Genomic DNA, 23,724 nt, shown 5'->3' with positions numbered 1-23,724 from the left:
TAGTCATGCCACCAGTGCCAATGCATTGTGAAGCCATGGCCCAACTGGAATGGTGACTGGGGCTGGCCCATGATCAGACTTCATGGTATTTGCTCTGATAACCTGAATAGTAAGCAGTATGCAGTTAGGGCTAGAAAACTTGGGAATTCAACAGGGAAGGGCATCTTTCACAGCTGTGGGTGCATAATCCTCCTCTCAGAAGCACAGTGCTATCTGTCTTAGAGTGGAACACTGCTCTGGGGATTCCAGTGAGGATGGGATGCAGTGAAGTATCAGAGCTAGCTTATTTCATAACATTGTCCTAATATGTAAATGCAGGGAGGCATTGCAGGCGTTCTCTGTTATTATTAAACTAAATAAGATGCTCTGCCAGTACGTTCCAGCAGTCACCTAAAATCTGCACTAAAACATCTCCTCTAACACTTTGTAAAGTTTTTGGCTTTTAGTTCAAAGGTTTTGAGAGGGAAAAAGGAGTCTTCATGTGTGCATGTGCATGTTTTTAACATAGTCCTTGAAGAAATGCATCTGATTTATGTCCTCTACCTCTCTGTAGCCTACTTTAGACACTTGTTATTTTCTTGTTGCTCTGCCACTTTCAAGGCTAGTGCTGATGTCTCAAGCTTTTCTTGTACAGGAAGCCTATCCTACTTGCTTGCTTTTGATTCGTTTCATTATCCACATTTGAATCTTTATTCATTTATAATGTGCCTTTTTTTGAGACCTGTAGCAAAATAAAATACATGGTTTAAACATAAGAGGATTATGATTGATAGAACACTGTTAACATATCCTGGGTTTATTAATTGTTTCCTGTTTGATGATGCATCTAACTCCATTAATTTTCCTAACTGCTGTTTTATAGAGAGCAATGACAAGACCCAACAGACACACAGCTGTGCGAAGAGGCACTACTGGGAGTTCAGGTGCTTAGGTACAAATCTGTAACTGTTCCATTACTGCCTAACAGCACTTTAGGTTTATATAAACTCTCCAGTCTCTCCTGGTTCTGCACCTTTTCCTTTCTGGAAGTATGTGTATGTTTTTACAGCAAACCAGCTTGGCACTGAACCTGCATCATGGCCAAAAACTTTATTATCTCCAAAGGCCTGGGCTGACAGGTTCACTCATACAGCTGTCTCTGCTACTGACTGTCCACAATTGCTCCTGGAAGGTGGTGCCCTGTGTCTGTGCTTTTGTTTTACCGAATTTGCTTAACAGTGATGAGAATTACACAGGAGACTGGAAGCAAAGGTTCGGTTCACTTCTCTGCCTGAAAGGTTTAAACCTGAATCTGGTGCCTCGCTGAATGTGCAGGGCTGCTCCTGCTGCGGTCACTACCCAGCAGTGCTGCAGTCACTGCCCAGCACCACTGCACCGTGCTGCGGTCACTGCCCAGCAGTGCTGCAGTCACTGCCCAGCACCACTGCACCGTGCTGCGGTCACTGCCCAGCAGTGCTGCTGTGGCAGCACCAAAGCAGTGGTGAGGAGGGGATTGGTCTGCAGCCCCCAGAGCCCCCAGGTGCATGCTGGCACCCTCCTCAGCCCTGTGCTGTGTGAGACACGCTGCAGGCTCAGTGTTGCTCGCTGACCACTTCTGGGTAGCTCTCCGAAATGCAGGGAGCACCACTCCCTTCTGTGCTGGCACTCCGGGATCCCTGTGGGTGGCTGGTAGTCCCACTGCTCGTTCTGGGTGTTTGGTACCTGCTGTTGTGTTCTCAATGCCCCGGTGGTTTTTGCTCAAGTCCTGACTCCTTGTAGGTCTGGGAAAGGAACAGAACTGTCTTGGAGTCTTTTTTCAGCATCTGCAATGCATTTAGAGTTTTTGCAGCCTTCAGGAAAGTGTTTTTTCCTACAGTGTTCCTCATTTAGCGCTTATCAGTGAATGCAATCTCTAGCCACAGTAAAGGTTACAAGGGAAATAAATTTTTCAAAAAATAACTTTGTGGTCAGAGCATGGTCCGACTCAACAGATAAATGTGTACTTTTTTTTTTTTGCACATGAATTTTTAAAGAAGTTGACAGACAATTCTTTGATGGAAAATTTTTTAATTCATGTCCCTGTCTGTAAACATGACATGGCAGCTCTGAGCAATGGCAAGTACTGTGTAAAAAGCTGCATGGTATTTACTAGCTGAGCTAGCATTGACACAAGATGCAGCACTGAATGCTACCATTTCACACTTTAGTAAAGTGCTTTCGGATTGCTCAATAGATACTTAAGCATGTAGGGGCAAGGAGTGGATACAACAGCATAAAGGTCAGCAAGGGCCAGGCTTGGAGTCACTTTGTATGTAACAGATAAGTCCCAAAGGTGCTTACAGCAGTGTTTTTCAAATACACTTAGAAGCAATGGACTTGATGGGGCTGTTCTTCCTTGATTACTAAATATATCTTGTTCATCTCCATATGTGAGATGTATTTGGGGTAGGAATAAAACAGAAGTACGGGAAGGCCTTCGCCAACACACGAGACTTGGGATGTCATCTTGTGGTTGTTCAAAGAAATGCAAGAACAGCTTGTAAATATGCCTGAGTTTACTGCCTCTTTACACTGAGCTGGTATAGGTGCAAGTTTCTCCAAATATTTTATCTTTAATTACATGATGGCTTTTTGTAAAGTACATGACAGTAGCTGTTAACTTCCTTACAGCCCATTCCAGTAGTCAGGGTGTGGGGCGACTACAGCAAGCAGTGATAGGAATGCTTGGATATGCTGCTTGGATACCTGAGTGCATCAAAGATGCAGCCACTGGTGTCTAAACCTGTGTGATGGCAGAGGCAGGATGACTCTGACATCCTGCTGCTACCTACCCATTTTTTGTTATAAGCATTGTCAGTTTAGCTTTAGCCTTTCCCTGGCTGTTCCAGCTGGCTGAAAAAACAAACTCATAGGAGGAGGAATTCCCTGGATTAAGTAATTTCCTTTAATAGGGGGAGTGGTATCAGGAGCATCTACATTCTGCCCACTTTTCTGTGGCCTCACAGGCCTTTTTCCTCAGCTGCTGGTAACTGGAGTGGTTCAGAGCTGGACTGGCCAAACTTAACATCCCAGTCATTGGTGGATGGTGAGAGCAGCACCAAATTGGTCCCAACACAGAGCTCGGTCTTTGGTAACTGCTCCAGCTAGACAAAAACTTGTTGCATGTTGGAGTCATGCACAGCAGCTGCACCAGGGATTACAGATTTGACTAGCACTGTATGTAAATATAAATGATGACCTTTTCTTTCTTGTGAAGATGTGCTGTCTTTTGTTTGTTACTGGGGCAGGCTGGCAGACGGAATGGCTTCTCAGACTTTTCAGTTATGTTTTTAATAGCACTGCCTAATTGAAGTGAACCGATCAAGCCTATGCATGCTTGAACAAAAAGGCATCTGGAAGACGGTGAACTCCACTCAGAAGGGCAGTACCTGCCACTCGTCAAATGCTCTGTGAACAGGCTTGCTTGGATCTCTGCTCCACGCCCTTTGAAGTTAAATGCTTTCTAATTACAACCCTTAGAAGCAGCACACTTTCTTGTCCTGCATGAAAATAAGTTTGCTGTGATTTTTACCGTGTGTCAGATTTATGGCATTGATTGAGACAGATTTTAATAGTGGATGATCAAACATTAGCTCATGCAAATTGCTGGTTATTTCTGGAGAGCTATTTCATCATTAGTGGAGGGTCAATCCATCTGGATAGTGATTAGTTCCAGCTCTAAGCTCTCATTCAAGGGTCAAGATGCTTGAGAGTTTCTTGACAACAAAAAACTAAGGGTGGTGTTATGTCTGCGACTGTGTGACTGCTGCTTGCTCCACTCTGTAGCCACTGGGACTTCACATGATGGAAGCTATTTAATATTAGACCTTTACCCTAATTCCTCCAACAGAATAAGGTTACTTATTTTGCCCAACAAGTACATGCTTATTATTTTACAGTACTGTGTTTTATGAAAGTGTTAAGTATGTCACTAAACGCAATGACAGAAGCTTTTAAAGAACAATTTTTGTAGTTATTTTTGACATCTTTTTAAAGGCAGCTGAAGTCTTTATGCAGTCAAAAATGTGACAATCATACCAAATGCTGATTTCAGGTTCTGCTGCAGACTTCCTTTATTTCAAGGACCAGAGGATGTTCAGAGGCGCTTCTGTGTCAGCCCTCCATAAAAGTGAGATAGAATCACAGACTATAACCTGATTTTTAGTGCAGATTATATTTTACTCTGCCTTGGGAGAGGAGATTGAGGCAAAATGAGATACTTCCATGTGCAGATCAGATTTCAAACAAGGGTTGATTCTAGGTCATGTATCCTCCTGTGTTTTGATTCATGATCATCTCTAAATACAAGGAGTATAGTGAAACTAGTCAACAGATTTCTTTATTAATTTCCTAACTAATGAATAAATTAATGAGAACTTTGTGTAGAAGTATTTCCTTATTCTTCACTGTGCAGATAACAGTAAAAATACCTTAAATTCCAGGTCTGTGACATTATATCCTCTGATAGGTACTACACAAGTCCTAATACATTGTAGTTTTTTAACAGTTGAAGAAAATTGGAAACTTGTGTTTTACTTGTGGATAAGTTTATTTAAAATTTTGTAATTATACTAAAAAAACCCAATGTATAATTCATTTCTATGTTTATGAATTTGTCAGGATACCTGTATAGTGTTGTCAAGTCTACAGCATGGCAATTAAGAATTTTAAGCAGCATGATGATGAAAACTTTGGAACTAGAAACAATGTATGACCCTTTGGTTGCACTGTCATGTTTCTTTGGTAGACATATTTGTAAGTAGTGATTCTTTTCCTTTAATTTAAAATGCAGAGTTTCAAAGTGTGCCCAACAAAAAGGATTCTCAAAAGAAAATATCCGTTAAAAACCAGAGATAGCAATAGCAGGCAGCTCCTCTGAGTGATTTTTATGAAAAATCCACTTTAAAAGCGAAGTCAGAACTTCACCATGTACAGATACCACTGAAGTAAAATATATGGGGGTTGTGGGTTATTCCTTGTTTTTAAAAACCACCTTCCATGACCTCTTGAACCTTGGCTAACCTTATTGAAAGTCTTAATTATCTATTTTACCATTCTAAATACAAGCAGATACAAAGGATGAAGAGCCTTGCTGATTTTGGTCCACAGCCTGAGGCGAAATTTCAGCACTATTTAAAAAGATGAGGTAAAAAATTCTTCCTTAAATTGGTTTCACAATCTTCATTGATAAATAATTCTGTTGGGGGAGGAGGAAGGAAACAAAAGAGTTTAAATGATGTACACAAAATACTTCAGTGTTGTTTTGAAAAAGACATTTTAGATATTAAAATGGATCAAAATGTATTTAGGATGTGGTAAGCTAAGTTAAAATACAGTGAAAATAGGTAATTTTACTTAAGACTAATGTAGACTCTAGGCCAACTATTAGCTATTTTAATTGTGCAGGTTATTAACTCTTCTAAAGCAGTTCCTTGTTCCATGTTTAGTTAATAGGTTAGTTTTAACCTAAATTTTAATTCTTTCTCAATAAAAATCAGTTGAATTTTTTTATAGCTAAAAGGATATAATCCCTATCTCCTGCTAAAACAGAGGTGATAGACTCTGTCTGAGTCAGGAGTCTATCCTGTTGATGACTGCTGTCTAAGCTCATCCCACAGCTGAGGAACAGAAACATTCCGAAATCCTTACCGGCAGGGAGTAGAGGAGCACTGCCACAAACAGGAGGAGAATCAGCAAAATGATGAGGCCTAGGAAGAGCCATTTAAACCTGCGCCACACAATAAATTTCATGGTCTTGCAGGGATTTGTAAACCAAAGGAAGGAAGTGTCTGGCCGGCTGCATTTTGAAAGAAGTAAGTATTATTTATACTCTAAAACTTAAGCATGAGATTATATCACTTTAAAACATGCTGGTCTGAGGTTGAAGAAAACAGACAGTTTTGAAATGCAAGATAGCTGCTGTAAACATGTGCCATTAGTACTGAAACCATCCTGCATTTTACCCTAAATCTTGCAGGAGGAAACAAGATTGGCTTTTATAAGTGGAGTTTTGCAAAGGATAACTGATGACTAATATATTACTGCATGCATCAGAGTTACTAGATGCTGGGCATTTCTAAAGCTAGTGGGATAAAAATATCTTACTTTGGTAGATCTAGTTTAGGGTTCATGTTGGGTTCATCTCTTCCTTTACCAGCTGGCCTTTCCTCAGCTTCTTTTTCATTGACAACTTCCAGTGTCATTTCAACCTTCCCCTTCAGAAAAAAAGTGGCACGAGACAAGCATCTTATTGAAATTGCACTAATGGGACTTGCTTGGTACCTCGACAGAATAGCTGGGACCAGCTATCACAGTGTACATCTGTGATTCCAATTTCCTCCTCAAAATACACTGATTTCTGTACTATGACAGGTCACAACAGTGTCAGGAAAAGACACATAGAGAAAAGCATATCACTGGACATAAAACTGTTCTGCTAGTTCATCCATAGTTCTAAGCCATAATTTTTTTCCTCCAATTTAGCAAAACAAAACCAGTTCTTCTCTTCTTCCAAGAGCAGCCCACGGACTGCATATTTTCCAAATGACCATGCATCTAATTTTTGATATTGCATATTCATATTTTCATATTGTAAATATTTCTGAATATTTTTCATCATTTGTTAAATTCCAGTAATAAAGTTTTAAGGCAGAAACATTGGAAGAAAGAAGAAGACACCTTTGAAAGGCTTAATATCCTGCAAATGATAAATACACATTATATTCTCGTTAGAACAAGTTAGAATGCTTTGGGTCTTCTGATGGCATACATAATCACAAAGCTAGTCTGGATTCTCAGTACAGAGATTTTGCTTGCTGTGTACAAAAATCCTTTGGATTTAAACATTTTCCTTTCATCTTTAATGCATTTGGGATGTATCTGATGTTCTTCTGAGCAATAATGTGATAAATTAATGAATCACACAACAATTTAGGTTGGAAAAGATTTCTAAGATCACCAAGTCCACCTTGTCAGCTAGGCTATGGCACCAACTGTCACATCCAGTCCTTTCCTGAACACCTCCAGGGATGGTGATTCCACCACCTCCCTGTGCAGCCATTGCAATGCTCAACATCCCTTTCTGTGAAGAAAGTTTTCTTCATGTCCAAGCCAAATCTCCCCTGGCACAGCTTGATTCATTCACACGACTTCATCAGCTGCTTTGGCAAGATAGCATAACTGGCACCACAGTCTTTCAAGTTAAACAAAGTTAGCAACAAACTACATCAATGAAGCATTAAACTCACATTTTAAAACAAAAAAATTGTTGCTGGACTAAATTTCTGAACTTGTGCATGGAATGTCCTGTTTGCCCCTCCTGTCTATCCACTGAAAGCTAACAGCTAGGTGGGAGACTCTTTACAGTCTTTGTAATTTGAAAGGAAAGGTGAGCACGTGTGAAGTACTTTTAAAAGAAGTAATAACCTTACCGCTAAAATACGTGAGCCATCCTTTTCAACATAACATGGCCACCATCCTTTCATGGATTTCTGTTCAAAGAGAGAGGCAGTCCTGGGAGCCTTCTGAGAACTGTCTGCTTTGTATTCTGGAATCATGTCTATATTACACTTCTCAGGAACTTTTGCTGGAATGATTGTTTTATGTAAATCAAGTTCCACAAAGCCTAGAAGGCGGATACAAAAATAAACACTGCATAACACAACCGCCCATACAGCACAGCAGCTCAACATCAACCTCTAAACATGTACATACAGGAAATACAGAAAGGCAATCAACAGACACATTGTATTCTTGTTTGTATAAAGATGTTGTGAGGCAGGGAAATGCGACACACTGTGTTCAAGCCCCTCTTGCTGGTGTTGATAAATTTGATTTAGCAAGCTCGACAAGAGCTTGCAAGATTGTTTGATTTTTTTAATAGAGGATTTTTTTTCCCCCACAAATCTAAATGGAAGATACCCAAATACAGCAATGTAATAAGTAATTTCTGACAGTTAAATGCATAATTTAGCAAAGTTTAATATGGTTATAAATCAACTACTTGTTTTCAGATTTCTGACAGTTAAATGCATAATTTAGCAAAGTTTATTATGGTTATAAATCAACTACTTGTTTTTAGATTTTGAGGCCTGTATAGTTTGTATGTAAGCTAAAGACTTTGGAGCAGTCTTAATACAGGGCAGAGATTCCTGTGCAGAGCAGTATCTCTAGAAAAGGTGGGGATTAATAACAGTGTGAAGTAGATTGCTTAATCCTAAATTACATGCTATTGTCAATACTCTTATTTAGAACTGAAGTGCCCTTCTTAAGGTAATTTTATTTAAAGAAAGAAGCAAAATAAATTTTCATGCATACTATTATTTCATGTGCCTTGTGAGAGGATTTACCTGAGTGAAAAGTATCTTGGTTTACCTGCCAGTAGGCCTTTACTGAGTGAATACTTATTCCTTCAGTGAGCCTGTACTGAGAAGAAAAGCTGGCATATATTTCCACACTTAGTGTCTCACTGTAAATGCAATCCCTATGTGAGAATTAAAAATTTTTCACTTTGATATCCTGCTTTGAGAGAAGAGTAACTATTTTCATTCCAAGTCTTACCCAGATAGTCATCCAAGGAGAACTTGTCATTATCCCATATCTGAATGATCAGTTTGGGTGGGATTCTGAATTCTGTCTTGTCAAGACTCCAAAAATGTTCCTAAAATAAAAAAAAAAAAATCAAACACCTTTAAAATTACTTATGGAAATTCAAAGCTGGAGTCTGCTAGTACTTGTGAATTCTGGGCTTGGTGGAAGTATTAAGAGATCTAATCTTTCCCTGCTAAAAGCAGACTGCTGTTGCCAGTGTGTTGTTCCTGGCCCAAAGGCAAAATGAATCTGTTCACATCAGCAGTGTGAGAAAGTACATGGAACTGAGCCAAATTGTCTCTTTCAATATGTAGGTACAAATTACCAGGCTAACTAGAACCTGTATTCTAAGAATTGAAATCTATAGGAATACTTACCTTTTTGGAAACTAAACAGAGTTGCTCTGCTGGGAGATAGTCAAAAGGAAAAACAAATCTCCAGTTAAAGTTCCCTTCGCCATCTAATGATCGGTAGTGAACATCAGTTTTCTGCTTATTTTCTTCATTACCAGGCATCCATCTGAAAATATGGAGAGATGTGTCTGGTGTTTGCAGTGGGATTACACTGTGGGATTGCCTGTTTGCACTGGAACTGTGTCATTAAGGGGGTGCAGACCGGCTGTAAGGTTTGCTCACAGAGGGCTGGGGAGTTTTTCACGTCCCTTTGCAGTTTGGTTCCAATTTAGCATTGTAAATAGGAACATCTGAACTGAATTTCTGATCTAAGACCAGTGCTGTGGTCTTAGAACTCAGTGGTGAGTTGCTGAGTTCTTTTTTAGTGAGAAATTAGATCTGCCTGGTAGTATATTTTTCTGATTTCTATTGCTTTTTTATATTAAAATGAGGGAATGTAAAAATTAAGAATCCAAGCCATGCAGCACCAAAGCTAACCCTCTGCCTTTTCAGTGGCTGTCTGACTCAAGAGATGAAATTCTGGGATCTTACACCACACATAAACTGGTTGTGCTTTTTCTGATAACACTTCTGTAGTTCTCTGAGGTTAGCATTTGACTTGGCTGAACCAAATAATATTTGAAATCCATGGTCAAGGTATTCCCAGGACATTCTGAATGTTATTAATTTTAAGTGTTACATGACAGAATGCTCTTACCCCTTCACATAAATGTCACTCATTTCTTCTCCAGTGATGCTCTTTTCATCCAGAAGGACATCTTTGGTGTTCCAGATGATCACACGCAGGACGTACCTAAGAGAGAGATTTGGGGTGAGAGGTTTGGATTGCCTGGTCAAGGCTGCCAGAGGGTGTGTGGAATGTGGGGATACTCACTTCTTGGCTTTTCGGGGAGTGATGTTGAATGGAGGGCCTGGTGGGCCTAAGCTTTTGGGGAAAACATCCACCCACATCTGCAGCTTTCCCTGTAGCAGTGAAGAATTGTTTATGGCATATAGGTTTGTCGTGGCCCCTTAATTTTTCAGATAAGTTTTCTTGTTTCTACAGAAACTTTCTTTAAAAAGCTGCATTTTATTATGTTTATTATGTAAAGCAGACTAACCTGCTTTACATTTTAAACCAAGCTATAATGATTTGCAGCCCTCTTCCCCCTCAGAGATACCACACCATTAACAACATGACATAAATTCTGGAATGCTCCATTTCGGCTTTCGAGAAGCCATAACCAAGGCAGCTGACAGTACCTGGGAGATGTTGGGCTGGAAAGTGCTATACAAGGTTCTTGTTTCCACATGTTCAGGAACCAAACCCTGGGTTCTGAGGATATGAAGGGCTAACCGCTCTTCACCCGGGCCAAGATGCTGATGCAAGATTTTGTTAGCTTCTGAAATAAAATAAATGGGAAAAAACCAGGGGCTTATGAACTAGAATTTGCATTTGAACTTAAAAAAAAACTAAAACCAGATATTTAAAATTGACCATAGAAGTGTGTTCAACTTGGTGAAAAAAATCAAAGGTTTTTTTCTAGTATTCCATACATAACTGGAAAGTTTTTTATTTTATCAATGTGAATTTAAGACATACATGTAAAATAAGTTAACCATGTAAAATAAGTTAACCAACTCACCAGCATCCTCCAAAGTATAGTCTTGACCCCCATAGTTAATCTTTCTGCCATTCTCAGAGAGGACAGGAGGAGCATAGCCTTTAAACCTGGCTACATTTTGCAATAACTGGGTGGGTTTTAGTTGATCACGCCAGGTGTTCACACCTGAACTTTAATGAAAGCAAAAGAAACATATCCTAAAATTATTCACCATTCAGGGCATTTACACATAATGTAAAATGTATTTATAAAACTAGCTCAGAAAGAGCAGCACTGTAACTGCCTAGATTGAGGGCTCCGGAGTTTGATACAGTGACATAACTTCGTATCAGCTCAATTACCTTCCAAGACAGAGTGTTTTTTCTTTAAGTATCAAAATAATTCAAACTCTCAGATGCTTTCATATTTATTTGCAACAGTAGGTCAGAAAATTTTGTTAAGTGTGAGTTCTCTGGACAGAAATAACATGCACTACTGCATTAAGAAAATGTCGAAATATTTGATGCCATGGTTTTCAGTGAAGGCTGTTCTGAAGATTTACAGCTCCACTTGGCATTTAGGTAATAGAACAAGCACAAGTACCCTTGAGAAGACAGCATTGTTTTTTAACCATAGAATTGAGGTTTTTTTAGAAATTGGGTACTTGGTCTTACAGATTAAAATTTTCAACAGACAAATTGACTTACATCCAGTACTGCTGGGGGATACCACAGTGAGATCCATAACGAGAAAGGAATCTGTTTTCCAGATCAATTATGGTTTCACCCACTTTTTCATCACGAGTCAATGCATCATAATCGTAGACTGAAATTTTCAGATCCTTTTCTTGAGGCAAGAAGCAGCTGAGTTCATACATTCTAAATATAAAAATTGCCCATTAAGGCTATTACTCTTTTGAGAAATGCTTCTTATTTTTAACACAAATAGAAAAAAGCCCTTACTAGTTTATTTCTGAGCAATAGCCTTTAGAAGGTTTTAAAAGGATGCTTCCAGCGCTGATAAATCTAGCAACAGTTATCTTTCATGCTCCAATTTCTATATGCGCTTATAAATAATTTCATTTTTACTACTCTGGATATTACTCCCTTCCTTTCTGCACAATATGTTACTTAGATGTTTTCTGTGCAACAGCTTGAATTGGGACTGAGGAAGGAAGTTATTTTGTGTCTGTAATCAAGTATCTTTGCTGTCTATTTCTTTGCGTAATCTGAACAACTGAAAACCTGTAGTGTATCATTGCAAATTACACTTTTCAAACCCTTAATAATCCTTCTAGTCCTCCTCTCTAGTCCTCCTAAGTTGTCAAAATCCTCCTCCAACTCTAAACCAGACTTAGAATTTCATAGTAATTATGCAGATGATGTAACTTTTCATTCCTAACTAGTATTTTTTATTCATATATTTCAGTGGTGTCATTAACCTTGATGGAAAGACCAGTGTACTGGGAATGCATGCTAAGCTGATTACTTGTGAGATCCATCTAGTTTTCAGAGTTAAAACTTCTTCTGTATTCCATGAGCATATTTTGTTACTCTTATATGCCTAACACAGGCTGGTTTTAAGATATATATATTGTTTTATTTTGTGCAATTTACCCACATGACAAAGAAAATCTATGGATTAGCTAAACATCTGTGTTTTCCAATGATTTCAAAGGAAAACACCTTATGTGATTTTACTCACAATTAACTGTCAGTATATAACTATGAACAGAGCACTGAATATTTCAAGTAATGGTTTACCTTAAAAAAATAGGAAAACATTCTAAAATACACTACATCGAAAATACAAAAAGCATGTTACCTGCCAAAGATTGGGTTGAGGGTATTAGGCACGTAATGATCTCTGTCTTCAATCACTTTTTTACTGAGAGTTATTTTTATATAAGGATCACACTATTTAAAATAAGAAAAAAGAACATTGTTAAGAACTAGTTATCAAGACTAAGTTGATTTAAAGCGCAGCAGAGCTGCTGGCTGACAGAGCAAGCAGAGAGCCTCACCAGCCCGTTGTTGTCCTGGGGCTGGAGCTGCAGGGCTCGCACGATGTAGATCCTCACGATGCACTCCTGGGGCCCGCTGTCAGGCAGCTCGCGGAACTGCCGAGGCGGGGCTGGCACGCCGGGGTCGTCGGGCAAGGCATAGATCCTGAACGAGCCCTGAAAAACAGCATAAAGGCTGCTCAAGAGAAATGTAGAAAAGGCACTCTGCTAAGTCTGTTTTTTCTTATTTATCCTACGCATACACACTCTGTTTTATATAGGAGTAGCAAAATTATAGCCCGATCCACAGTGACCTAGAAGTCTTTGTTCTATTTTAGTGGGTTTTGGATGATAACACTAAAAAGACAAGGCTATTTCCTTTGCCAGTTTAAGTCAATTCAGCTGTTTTGATGTCAAAACAATTGCTCAGTTTTGCTCCAGCTAAGAATATGTAACAAATACTTTATACTTGTTTCACTCTCCAAAAACATCGTTTAAGCTTTGGAGGTGTTTGGATTGGTTGGTTGGTTTTATCTACATTAGCATTATTTTAATCTATAAAAGTCACAGAAACACAGAAATAGTACAAAATACCTTTTCCAAAATCATTCTAAAAATGTGCTTTTTGGAATTTGAGAGGTTATCTGGGAAGGTTCTGTCCCATGTTTACTGAGGAAGGTTACATTAGCAGGAATTATGTTTATTTTCAATTAACATTTGGCACATCTAGTGTGAGCAATGTGTAGCTATACTTTCCTTGAAAAAGATGGGCCTGTAGCTAAGTAGTTACCAATATCTGTTGCCTCTACTAATGTACCCATCTGTATTTAAGCTGAAATTCTTGCATGTAGATCTACTTAAATAACCACTTACATACAAAATACTGCAGCTAGCATTTGTTTGTTGCCCATCATTTGGAATTTACCTTGAATTCCCCGACCACGGATGGATCATCACTCTCCTCAGATTTCCCTCTGTATAGTTTAAATGTATCACAGAAATCTGTTAAGTTATTGAATTCAGGTACTTTTTCTAATTCACAGTCATACACCTTAAAAAAAGAAAAAAGGAAAGTTTAGAAATTATCATATATATCAGCTCCACCATAATGGCACTGCAAAGTATTTTATGTTTGAAGGAATATTTTATGGAACCAAAGCTTTTGGAATTATTTTTATATCAAAGTGAGAGCAAATGCAATGTTTTAGAGAACATGTGATAAAGCTTCATTTAGGCTTGGTTAAAACCAGAGTAAGTAGCATGTCATAAGCTTATCTTTATTTTCTTTGTTAGCTGTATTAGATAAGAAATGAAAGTAGTCTCACATCAAATTTTAGCCAACAAACAGTAAAAGTACTGATTCTCTGTGCTCATACTTTCTTAATGCGTATGTTTATTTAGGATCTGCCTGGTGTCCAAAGATGTCAAGAGTAAAACTCCCTTTGACTGAAGGCAAGATTAAAATATTAACACATCTCCTAATAAGTGTACATAAGTAGAAGAGAAGCCAAGATATCTTAAAACCTTCATTTAATCATATGAATTAGGAAATAACCTTTATAGAAAATCATGTATAGTTAATTTTTGAAGAGCATTAAAAAAAAAAAAAGAAGGGACAGTTTTGACCAGGTCTTGGGCCTATAAACTCTGAAATATGTTATTTTATCCTGAGCATTACCTTTAAAGTGTCATATCCTTTTTTAATGTACTGTCCACATTTTTCATATTCTCCTATTGAAGCATAAAATTTGCTCCACCAGTCAACAATTTCTTCCTCCTTAAAAGAAAAACGTAACAAAAAAAAGCTTTTATTGGGAGATAAAGCCTCTCTCCTATCATACTGTACAGCAGAAATAATGAACAATTAAGCATAGTAGCAAATAATAGCCTCTAAAACTCATTATCAGTTAGTTAATAAAAAGATTTACTGAAAGAAAATTAGAAAATAATTAATGCAGTTGCAGATCTACCTCATTGTTAACCAAATGCATTTGAAAAGTAGTAGAGTCTTGCCCCTTAAAAAGAGTACTTCAATAAGCCTCATGTCACCTAGATACTAGCAATCTATACATTCTACTAATACAGTATTTCTGTGGGTTTTTTCTATTTTTATTTATTTAAGTCTGATAGTCACTGTTTAAGAAAGTGCTATTTTCTGTATTCACATGGTTTGCATAATAGAATTATTTGCCCCTGAAAACAAACTTCCAGTGGTAATAAATAAGATTCATTGTCTGTGAATGAACAGAATGAATAGTATTCATCCCCTGTGTATATCTGATTTTTTTTTAAGATTGTTTGGACTTAGAGAGAATCTTAAAGTATTATGTAGATCATTAATGGTGAGTGTTTGTTGGGGTTTTTTTAATATATTTGGCTTCCTATTTCAGTCTTGCATACTTTTCCTAAATCTACCATGTAACAAGCTCTGTAAGTTTCATATCAAACACTTTCAGAGATTACTGCTCTCATCCACATGCTTAAAATGCTGATTTGTAGGCAGTATTGATATAATGGTTTTCAATTGGAGAAAGCAATGTGTAGATTATTTTGAAGTAGTATACATTACCTTTTCTGTGAGCTGCTCATGAGGATCAAGTCATAAAAAAAGAGCAAAATAAAAGCAATGGTAAGGATATGATTTGTAGAATTTTATACAGTTATATAGGCTTTAAATGTTTAGGAGTTTGTATATAGTAAGTGTGCAAAGTAAGTTACAAACATTAATAATTTCAAAATGCTTTTGAAGAATACTCAGACACCATGTGTTTAACTTGATCTTTTTGGTGCTGTCAGAAGAGCAGAATGTTCTAAATATTGAATTGGAGCATGCATATTCATATACACATACATTTTAGAAAGCAGGTTTTCAGGACTGTAAGACATTATTACCCTGTGCTTTGTTCTTCACATAACCAAAAAAAAAAAAGGCAAAAAAATTGTGTCTATAGATTTATCCATATAAGTGTGAAAATAATATGCACAATCCAAAATGCTTCACCTGTTAAATCACAGATACCATAACTATGACCCGTTAGTCCATTAAGAGCAAGCATCATGCATCCCATCTGGAAGCCACGATTAGCAATGTCATTTCTGCTACTTTTTATACATTGTACCTCATGTTTTCATTTAAAAGCATTAGCAATGGATTTTTGTGCAAAGCAGAAGAAATGCAAAACATTTTATGAATACAAGCCAAATGCATCAAGAGGTCAGGACATCACTCTGGTATATTGTTCTCATTTACTCCCATTTCTGTTCTCTTCAGTAATTATTTCCCTGGGATTTTCAGGTCTATTATATTTTACTAGTCTTATTTACCTTCAAATTATAAATCTAGTATATTCTTATCAGATTAGCATGGGACTGTCATTTTCTAAAGCCAGCTGGAATTAATTTTTTTGTGGAAACATCATCATTAGTGACTTGCAAAACTTACTGGCAGAATTCATGAGGTAATTTTGAATAGTTTGCTATATTTAAATTTCACTTTGTTTAAATACTGGTTTGTAATGTTGACAATGCAAACGTTAGCTTGCATAATTACTCAATCATAATTCAAAGAGCAAATTTGAAACCTTTTCACAAAATATACTTTGTAGAACTCTGAATCTTTCATCAAAGCATAATGTTGGAAGAGTTTAAGTCAGGGGTTATGTTTTGGGTTTGTATTTTTTTTCCCCTTGATATACCACCAAATGTGTCTTCAAATAATGCACTTGGTAGTTTTGGGAATAAGTAGTTAAGGAGAAAAATAAATCAAAACTTTAAGATCTTCTTTAAAAATTCCCAGAGCAAATAATAGTCTTCAATATTCAGATATTATTGTTACTAAAATTTGTAATCAGGATGTGCTTACAGAATGCCAAAACACAGAATAAAATGCCATATGATAAATTAGAGATTTTGGAGTGAAATACTCACATGGTAAAAACAATGTAATGTTACTGTCCTTTTTTAAAAGTAACTCGTAACTTCACTGCACATTGTTATACATGAAGTTGTCAAGACATTAACATTTAACTATTATCTTTTTGAAAAATCTGGAATTATGGAAAAAAATCTAAGAGATGCAGTGGATCCCTAGAAAAGTCAGAGTCAGAATTTTTTAAATTGTAATTTCATTTTCCAGGAAGTAGACTTCTAAACAAAGTTTAAATATTAATAGCATAGTGAAATAATTCCTGTTTATTTTTTTGCTTTTATCACACAGATTCTAAGTAAGCTGACACACAAAAGAAGTTTTTAGTAGTTCATACATATTGTATATGCCTAGTAAGATTTTCTGAACAAGGGAACCTTAATATAACTAATCCTTCAGGACTTGTGAGCATCATCTCCTCCAAAATCTCCCTCTGGCAGAGCTGCCCAGAGAAGTAGCCCCTCAAGGCCCCACAGGTTAACAGTGCTCCCCATCCAGCCCGTCCTGGTCACCTGCATGCATCACTGGTACATACATGCACTGCAGTTGGAGAAGCCATTTTGCTGAGTGCTGCTGACATACTGCTTAAACACTGGAAATCGGAATGTAATTGATGAAATTTTGGCATTTTGTGTCCTCAGGGTGTTGTCTGCATAGCACTTACACTTTCCACAGTTTTACTTATTTCAGTTTGGATTGTTCTGAGTTTTCATTTCTCTAATATGGATGCTTTCACTGTATTTAATGTTATATTTGGCTTGGGTGATGTCAAACTAAAAGAAATTGTGCATCTGCTTATGTAGCATTTAAAATTTTCCCTTTTTAGTTGAAATAAACTACACAAATATAATAATTTTACTGGTGACTTTGAAGGGCTAAATCTTCTTTATTTTCTAAATATTTTCCTTATAATTTTTAAATAAAATAATAATATATCCTACTTAGAGGAGAAAACCTATTTTAGATAAAGGTTAGAGACTGTAGTAAATTAAATATTACTGACAATTTACATGTATGATGACAGTAATTACAAGATCATGGTCTATCTATCTACTTAAATTAGAGTCTGAATATGATGACAATAAGAAAAAGAGATGAAAGAAGAACAAGGTAATCATTAAAATATTCAAATAGCAGTAAGAGTCCAAAAGCTTAAATTCAGTATTATTTACTTCGGGACTGCTGTAACAACGTAAAATATTCTGCATTTTCAAAAGTCAAAATTGTGGATTAAGAGCCATCAAAATTGCTATATATTAAAGAGCATAATTTCTCTGCTTCCTTTAATGTAACAGGCCACCAGAAATCTATGAAAAAATCTTCTAGGCAAGGGAAATATTCTACAGTTCTAAAAGAATTAATATTTTTTGCCTTAAAAATGTACTGCTTGGATTCTGTCTTCAGTCACATTTCAATTCAAGAGTAGAACTCTGTAAGTAGAATTATTTTTTACCTGGAAAGTAAAACTGTATTGTGGTGGTCCCGAAAGAATCAGACCAGTAAAGAGACAAGGCACAACAGAAGTGAAGGAAAAGAAGTGTTAGTGCAGAAAAAAAATTGTTTCAATGTTATTGGGTTTGGATGGCTTCAAGGTAAGAGAGGCCAAGCTGTGACTGTGATAAAATGAGGGGCTGAAGGACCAGAGCATATCCCTACTTCTAACTCCTTTATCTAGAACTGCTCAGTCTGTGCAAAATCAGGCTGCCCTGCCCACCATCAGTGGGAATGGGGTGATGGTCTATCACATACTTTCAGTAGCTATTGAACAAGTGAATTAATTCTTAAGCTAGTGGTGAATTTGACCAAGGACAAAATGCTATGGTTTGGTGTTCCCAATATGAAAACAAAGGTTAAAATTATGACCAAATTTCCTTCGCTTTCCTGTCACCAAGTAACTTTCTCCCATCTGGCTTTCCAGAGGGTTGCATATGTTTCTGACAATTTTGCTGTTTAGATAGTTCCTCAGAAATCAGAGATCTCAAGAACAAAGTTAAGCATCAAATTTCAAAGATTACCTGAGCTGTTAGCAGTGGCTGTGTGTCTTCCATATCAATTACTGTATCCTGGAGAGGTGCAGCAGAGAGCAGACTAACTGTAAGCCAAAGGTTTTATTAAGGCAATATGGTGTAGGAAAAATATCTTACTAAACAGTTTCATCAGATTTAAATCCAGACAGTTACAGAAGATGTAAAATAATTCACTGGCTATATGTTTGATCCTCTAAAGAAAGCAATTAATTGCCACTTTTTGCTAAAACAAACAAAATACTTCTGTGCAGGATATGCAAACATTTCTCAAATATATAGAACTAAAACTAAAGGTAAGAGTAAAACTTGAAAAAATGTAGAGGAAATGGCACCATTGTATTCAGACTATATTTGCTGGAATACTGGATCATTTCTTTGGCACTAGTGCTGAGGTGATCTGCAGGTAGTTAACTTCCAAGTTGACACAAAAGAGGAACTTCAGGGAATGAGCACAAGTCCAAGAGTGGACTCACCTTTGCATTATGCCCTCTTATGATTCACAGAATGTAACACAAAGTAATACTCTCTGTTAGATGTTTTTCCTTTCAGATAATAATATGTCCACCTAAGTACACAACACGAGATGGCTACTCATCAGAGTAAACAGGCAGGTAATTCTAGCATCTCACAAGAAGGTAGGACTTTTCATTTTCCAGCTTTCTACCTTTCAGCTGTGGTGCAATGTCCTCTTTGGTGGTGTAGGGGTCACAGCGAAAGCTTTCCAGTAAATCAATAGTACATTGTCCCACGATGGGCTTCCTTCCAAATGGTCTGTGGTCTACTACTTTAATAACAAGGGATGGACTGTATAACTCCTCTTTTGGTAACAGCTAAAAATAGAAAGTTAGAGGTTTTTTACAATGCAAACAGAAGAAAAAAAAAAGAATAAAGATTTCCCCCCTAAATTAGAGCTGTTACTTCATTTATTTAATATTGAACTACTACGTTCTATGGCTGTATGGTGAATGAAAATTTCTAATCTTATCAGACAATAAAAGTTAATAAGAATAATTGCCCCAAATCTTGAATTTTCTTGATTCTTGCACAGCACCCATCCTAGCAATAGGAAAGTAGCCAAACATCTATAAGTAAATTGATGCCCTTTCAAATTAAAAAAATATACACTGCACTGGATTGTGCATATAAAATTGTGCAACCTACCAGTGACTGTACAAACATGTTTACATGATCTTTATTACAGTTTTCAGACTTATAAATTTCTTATGGTAAATCAAAAAAGGATGTGTGAGTCTTTCTACTCAGAACAAATCCTTGACATTTAAAACCATGGAGGAACTTATTTTGCTATAGACAGCTGGCATATAGGTTTTTGTAACGTACAACTTTCATGAAGAGAACAGAAGATGGAAAATTCGGTGTCTTTTTGAGGTTTTTGATCACCACAGATTCCACCATTTGACCCCCACATTCCACAATTAGACTTGGAGACATAACAGGTGCCAGTTGGTAGTTTTTCATGTTTCGCAACCCCCAGGCCAGAATCTGTAAAATAAAATCCAATAGGAACAAAAGTGGGAAGGGATGTCAATATGTTTAATATAATACTCAAAAAGTAGGAAAGAAGAAATGAAATCTTTTCAATAATAATACGTGTCTGGCAAAATATTTCAAGGTTCTAGTTTTAGGAAAATTAACGAAAACAGTGACATTCACAAACACAGAAAAGAGTATTTCTCACTATGAATAGTTTTTGTTTTCTGCAAGTAAATTCAAAAACTTTCTGCCTAGAGGATGAGAAGACTGCACTTGTATTCAGTTAGCTGAAGAGTAACCATACCTCAACAGCAGTGAGTTGAACTACTGGTCTGATTCCTTGAGGAACCATGTAAAGCTTTGGTGCCCTTTGTGATGGAAGAATTGGAAGGTTGGTACCACCCTGTTAAGACACAAACATGAGTACTAGTTTCTCTCATCTTAGATGAAATACCCTGCAACTGCTAAGACAGTTCTTCCCATAATGTCTCACCGTGCAAGAATATATGCTGTATCTTTTTATATTACACATACATATGAAAAAAGAAATATATACCTTGTCTCTCAAAATAAGTTCTGCAGCAAAAAGAATGTCTCCACAAGCTTTGCCATTATTTGTTACAGGATACCAGAGCAGTTTTGGTGTGATGTCGTCTTCTGGTGTTAACTTGACCATGGGGGAACAAACACTTCTTCCAAGGAATTCATCTTTACCCTCCAACCAAAAATAGCAAAAATAACCATTAATGTACTGACAACTAATATAAATAAATAAAAAAGCAATCAGGGTAAAAAGATTTCACTTACCACTTGGTCACTGTCAAAAAGTTCAATAACAACCTTAGGTGGGTTTTGGGCTATTGACTGTGGGTCCCCATAGATCTCAATTTCATTAAATATGAGAGTTTGGTCCCATGTAGGATTTAGAGTTGAATGAATGATCTCAGTTGTTTTGCTTTGATGGAGGAAAGAAACATGAGCATATGGATCTGAAATATCATACAGAAATTGAAAGCATAGAGTTACAGACAAACAAAACCACATCAAGCCATAAGGCACACGAGCACATTTTTTATCAAATATAATGTTACTTTTCTGCTGTTGTTACCAGGCCTAGAAGCGATTCTATGTAAAACAAAAATGAACACATATCCATAATTTATATTTAATAGAGAAATTTCCATTTGATTAATAAATCACTTCCTTTATGCAAGGCTTGATTAATAAAGTAATAAATGAAAATGATAAAATATCTTGCAAAGTAGAAAGAGAACCAGAAAACTAAAATGAAACACTGTTTATACTAATCTTGTCTTAAATCTTGTCCACAGAAACTCTTTTTTGTTCTCTCCATCGATATACAACTATACCGCCTCATAAATAATAGAAAGAAATAATTCAAGGTCTGACTAGTTGCCAAACAACAAGTTGTCCCAGGCTGTATTGCTCAGATCATGGTTAGGCTTCAAACATGCTCATTTATAGCAAGCTCTTTTTGTGAAACAGCTGAATGATTCAAGTGGTCTAGGCCCAGTATTTGCAGGCCTTTAAATCATCAACAGCTCTGTAGAAGGTATCTGATGATGGTCATTAACGCTTCCTGTACAAATTGCAATCACTAAAGACTAAAGGCAATTTTAAAGGTTATCTTTAGGTCAGTTTCAGATTCTGACAAGGTACACAATCACAGTTTTACAAAATTTGGCTAATTCTTCAAACTAATTTTAGAGGAAAATAAAATATAGATGAGCTAGTTTATGCATGACGGCATCTGAGGTGCCTGTCCTGAATTATACAAATGCAATTTGGAGGCATTTGTAATTGTTTCTTTGCATTGCTTTTAAGTACTGCATATTGAAATAAGACCAAATTCACACAGGCAGCTGTACAAAACCCTCCTCATTTTAGAAAATACCACTAAAACCTGTAAAGCACTGTATCTTCTGTAACAGAGGCATTACATTTACTCAATTATGGGGGAAAAAGAAGGATGCAAATGGAGGGTAATGGAGAAAGAAAATTCATTTCAGCTTTGTCTTTTGCTGAATGTCCTTAAAGGAAGTGTAAAGTCATATTCTTACAGAATCTAAATTCAATTTGCTCTGTGGCTTTCCAGTGAAATTTTGATTTGAATTAGCAAAACTTGAAAACTGGATATGATGACTGACTACAAAGATGCCAGATGGACACAGCGCTGTTGGAAAACCTAAGAGTTGGAAAGGAACCTGTATAAACCTGTATAAAGGAACCTGCCTTATCAGTAAGGCACAGAGAAGTTTTCTGCAACTTCATTTCCATAATGAATTAATATAAAACACTGAACACTGAGAGGCAGTTGGTGCCATAACTAATGAAGAAACCATCCAGCTTTCTTCATCCTTGCTTTTGTGCAAGCCTCCTGCAGGACAAAACTGCATGTAGGCTTTGGTTATAAAGAGATTCCAAGGCAAAAGGAAGGGCCTGGTCATGGGAAATTCAGGCCTCATCTGAAATCCAATTCCCTCCCTGAGAGTTCACTGGCAGCAACTGGTACAGGACATACAGAGCACTTTGTTTGCAGCAGCCTGTGGGGCAGCAGTAACCAAATTCAGATCATACATAGTAAAGCTGAGACTTTCTTTATGGCATAGTTTCAGCAGCTGGGACCTACACACAGACCTTAAGGAGTTAAGATATTCTACAGCCAAATAAATCAAGCTACAAGTTCAGGGCAAATGTGGGTTTTCTGCACCTTTAGAAGAATTTTTTTCATACCTGAAAAACTGTCTTTGTCTAAAGCCATGAGGTTTCTTGCCTGGTAGATGTAACAACGAAGATGGTAAGTATATACTCCTGTATAAAAGAAATAAAACCAGTTCAATTGCATTATACAGGCTTCTTTTATGTGATGAAGATAGTTTGTACAAATGCCTTACACATTTTACCACAAGCACTGTAGTAACATTTTTGCTTTTCACATGATGAGTGTATTAATATCAATGAACTAGCACCTGAGAACATCTGTTCCAACACAAAGCAGAAATGAAAAAAAAAAAACCACTAATGCTATCTGGGCTTTTTTCACCACACAATCATCTAAAAAATCCTTCTATTCAAAAATTGCTGTTTGAAACGGTGTGATAATCTAGCTCACCCAAAGAGAATCAAGAACTGGGCACTCCCTTGCTTAATTTAAGTATTCACTACAGTACTTCCAAGGTCCTGGGTCTTTCACATTTTTAGCTCTTAGCCTAGAAAGTTATTCCAGTTGCAACTCTGTCTCTTTGGTTAAAAGATTTTTAAAAATAAAGTACTACATGTTAGGTGGAATAGCTTAAAAAGAAGATGTGAGTGGCCCCAACCCAGGACTGTGTGTGGCTAAGTTACTACAGCTTTCCTTTAAAAGACGTCAGGTGTAACCCTTTCAGCCCTTGAAAAATTCTGAGCCACTATATATCCACATTGGGCTGAAACCTCTGACCTCTGGCAAGAAAAAGTGGCATTTTTCTTGAGCTATGGTCATTATTAAAACAATATTCCCCAGGTTCTGAACTATTTAAGATTTTGACATCCATTCTCAACAGGTTGATCAAGTTCTGCAGAGTTCAAGTAAAGACAAGTGTTCTGGTCAGAGCTCCTCAAAAATGATGTTAAGTCCCAGAACTGACCTCTATTCCTGTTAACTAGCACTGGT

At 36.9% G+C, this 23,724-nt stretch overlaps 1 protein-coding gene across 8 annotated transcripts in view; it reads right to left on the bottom strand.

Moving 5' to 3' along the window:
• Positions 1 to 2,026: 2,026 nt before the first annotated feature.
• MYOF (myoferlin) overlaps positions 2,027 to 23,724 on the bottom strand; it is a 65,147-nt gene continuing 43,449 nt past the window's right edge. For 2 of the 8 annotated variants that reach the window (XM_059851634.1, XM_059851636.1), the window contains 24 exons: positions 22,806 to 22,883; positions 20,859 to 21,040; positions 20,608 to 20,766; positions 20,356 to 20,454; positions 19,899 to 20,060; positions 19,222 to 19,387; positions 18,546 to 18,622; positions 17,066 to 17,122; positions 15,175 to 15,186; positions 14,284 to 14,382; positions 13,531 to 13,656; positions 12,627 to 12,782; positions 12,428 to 12,519; positions 11,311 to 11,481; positions 10,646 to 10,794; positions 10,263 to 10,402; positions 9,895 to 9,983; positions 9,718 to 9,813; positions 8,985 to 9,126; positions 8,578 to 8,677; positions 7,449 to 7,642; positions 6,124 to 6,233; positions 5,668 to 5,815; positions 2,027 to 5,215 (listed from right to left, as the gene is read on the bottom strand). In XM_059851634.1, coding sequence (XP_059707617.1) covers positions 5,180 to 5,215; positions 5,668 to 5,815; positions 6,124 to 6,233; positions 7,449 to 7,642; positions 8,578 to 8,677; positions 8,985 to 9,126; positions 9,718 to 9,813; positions 9,895 to 9,983; positions 10,263 to 10,402; positions 10,646 to 10,794; positions 11,311 to 11,481; positions 12,428 to 12,519; positions 12,627 to 12,782; positions 13,531 to 13,656; positions 14,284 to 14,382; positions 15,175 to 15,186; positions 17,066 to 17,122; positions 18,546 to 18,622; positions 19,222 to 19,387; positions 19,899 to 20,060; positions 20,356 to 20,454; positions 20,608 to 20,766; positions 20,859 to 21,040; positions 22,806 to 22,883 — 2,840 coding nt within the window. In that variant the 3' untranslated portion in view covers positions 2,027 to 5,179. Of the gene's footprint in view, positions 5,216 to 5,667; positions 5,816 to 6,123; positions 6,234 to 7,448; positions 7,643 to 8,577; positions 8,678 to 8,984; positions 9,127 to 9,717; positions 9,814 to 9,894; positions 9,984 to 10,262; positions 10,403 to 10,645; positions 10,795 to 11,310; positions 11,482 to 12,427; positions 12,520 to 12,626; positions 12,783 to 13,530; positions 13,657 to 14,283; positions 14,383 to 15,174; positions 15,187 to 17,065; positions 17,123 to 18,545; positions 18,623 to 19,221; positions 19,388 to 19,898; positions 20,061 to 20,355; positions 20,455 to 20,607; positions 20,767 to 20,858; positions 21,041 to 22,805; positions 22,884 to 23,724 lie in introns of those variants that run through there. The other 6 variants (XM_059851637.1, XM_059851639.1, XM_059851638.1 and 3 more) reach the window with 4 other exon arrangements.

This window comes from Haemorhous mexicanus, chromosome 7 (assembly GCF_027477595.1).
Source record: "Haemorhous mexicanus isolate bHaeMex1 chromosome 7, bHaeMex1.pri, whole genome shotgun sequence".
NCBI lineage: Eukaryota > Metazoa > Chordata > Aves > Passeriformes > Fringillidae > Haemorhous > Haemorhous mexicanus.
This window is presented reverse-complemented; position numbering and strand designations above follow the sequence as displayed.